Genomic DNA, 2,354 nt, shown 5'->3' with positions numbered 1-2,354 from the left:
CCCCCCCCCCCGATCTCCTCCACTCCAACTTCCGCAGGGGAAGAGCACCCACCACTAGCATCCAGTTCCGTGGAGAAGATCTCTGCATCCTCGACCTTGACCTGGTAAATGCCGGCGTCCTCGGGCTGCAGGTCCCGGATCTGGAATTGGTAGCGCTTCCCCAGCTGCCGCAGACAGTGCTTGGTCTGGTTGTCAAAGCCGTAGGGGACCATTTCACCATCCTGAGTCCGAGAAAGGAAGAGGGAGGCTCAGGGCCTCAGCGGGTCCCCAGCACCTCCTGCTGCAACCCCACTCTGGCAGTTTTCTCCCACTGGCCCAGGCACCAGACAACATTCCAGCAACCACCGAGGGGATGGGGAGGGGGGCCGGGGAGGGGGTGGAGAGCAGGGCTCGGAGGCCTGGAGAACAGGGAGTGTGAGGTGAAGGAATACCACACTAGGAGGGTCCCTGACTCTGGCCGTGGAGTAAATAATCAAGTGCCACACAAGAGACACCTGAGAGTGGGAGACCTCAGCTCAGACTGAGTAGAGCAACTATCCAAGCAACGCCACGGAGTTGCCAGGGGGCAAGGAGGCAACACTGAGGGCCCTAGGGGCCCCAGCACAGTCATTCTCAGAGGGGAATGAGAGAGTACTGTCGGGTATCTTCAGGGCTCCACGACACCCAGCGATCCATGCACACGCCCCCTTTAACTAAAGCCTAGATAAATTTGCCCCTTGCCAGGTATTAACAACAGCTCGCCTTCAGCTGCCCACTGTGTACTAGGCACTGGGTTAGGTACTTGGGGCCTATCCGTGAAAAAAACAAAGATTTCTGCCCCCCACCCCCACCCCGGAGCTCAAATTCTAGGAAGGACACAGACAAATAACACATACCATAAGATAATATAATGTATATTAGAAAGAGATAGAATAAGGGAAAAAAGAAAAGAGAGAGGAGGATACGGATTCAGGGATGCGGGATGTGGCTGGGGGAACACAGCAGTGTCACACAGGGTGGTCAGGGGACGTCCGGCTGCGGGGGAGGGAAATAGCCGTGTGGATCCCGAGGGAAGACCGTGACAGGCAGCAGGATCAGCTAGAGCATAGAAATGGATGCAGGGGGGCAGGGGGGCCCTTTCTCAGAATCCTCTTTTTACCCCTGGTGCCCTGGCTGGAGAACCTGGTTGCTCAGTGAGAGGTAAGAGGAGTCTGAAATGTCTACACCAAAGTTTGACCTCCCTCCAATCAGGAGTTCCAGGGCATGCAGGACTCACCATCTGCGTACTCGACTTGCTCCCAGAGGGGCATCCATGGGACCCATAGTTCCATCCCCAGGACTAGCAGCATCCCTGCCAGCTCCCTCCCTCCTCAATGACTCCTCCAGCCTCACCTTATACAGGTAAATCTTGCTCCCGGCATACTTGAGATCCAGCTCCAGATCAAATGTGGCGACCCCCTCCTTGCTGACCCTGATGTGTCTCAAGTTGGAGACGGCGTTGAGGTACTAGGGAAGACAAATGCCCCAGGGGATCTCTCTGAGCTCTCTCTTCGGAGCACTACAGACCCTTGGACCCCAGCCCCCCACCATGTCCCACTCGAGCATGCATTTGCCCATTTTACAGGTGGGAAGAAATTTTCCAAGACGAGACATCAGGTCAGGCAGCAAAGTGAGAAGGGACCCCGGGTGTCAGGTGCTCTGAGAACATGGTAGGGCATTTCGGTTCATCTGCCATTCCAGCCAATAAAAATTAGTTGAGCACCTACTGTGGGCAAAGCCCTGTGTTAAGGTCAATGAGAAAGCTTGGAGGACAGAAAACTGAGTCCCAGGATGTTTGATGAGCCACTGTCGAGATGATAAAATACTATTTTCAGGATGGTGAAAACTAGTTGTTCTGCATTTCCAGAAGACAAACTAGACTAATGCTATAGTTAGGTTAGACCCAGGAAAGAACTTCCTATACAGTTTATAAGACACTGAGATAAGCAGACAACGGCGGAATGCCCTCCACTGGAAGCCTTTAAAAATAAGACAGGTATCCAAGGTCTGAGGAGGATGACAGCGGACAGGAAGCCCTTGCCAGGCGTCAGGAACTAGGCCAAGTGCTTGAAGTACCTTCTCTAGTTCATCCTCTCCCTGATCCTAAGGGGCAGGTACAACTATAACACACATTTTACACATAAGGAACCCAAGACATGGAGGCCCGAACTTTCCCAATGCTCCAGATTTTAGTATTTGAGCCAGATTTAAAAGCCAAAACGTTGCCTGGAGGCCTGGGTCCTTGGCCACACACGGCCCCGGGAGCTGGATGCGGGCCGCCCCGTGCTAGGCCCAGCTCCAGGTGGGGGCGCCCGCGAGGCACCGGGCCGCGGCCC

At 54.6% G+C, this 2,354-nt stretch overlaps 1 protein-coding gene across 1 annotated transcript in view; it reads right to left on the bottom strand.

Moving 5' to 3' along the window:
- IGFN1 (immunoglobulin like and fibronectin type III domain containing 1) overlaps positions 1-2,354 on the bottom strand; it is a 56,130-nt gene that overhangs the window by 42,936 nt on the left and 10,840 nt on the right. Inside the window, exons 8-9 of the mRNA XM_040634510.1 lie at positions 1,372-1,485; positions 53-221 (exon numbers count right to left, since the gene is read on the bottom strand). Coding sequence (XP_040490444.1) covers positions 53-221; positions 1,372-1,485 — 283 coding nt within the window. The remainder of the gene's footprint in view (positions 1-52; positions 222-1,371; positions 1,486-2,354) is intronic.

Source organism: Ursus maritimus, unplaced genomic scaffold (assembly GCF_017311325.1).
Source record: "Ursus maritimus isolate PB19 unplaced genomic scaffold, ASM1731132v1 scaffold_2, whole genome shotgun sequence".
NCBI classification, from domain to species: domain Eukaryota; kingdom Metazoa; phylum Chordata; class Mammalia; order Carnivora; family Ursidae; genus Ursus; species Ursus maritimus.
This window is presented reverse-complemented; position numbering and strand designations above follow the sequence as displayed.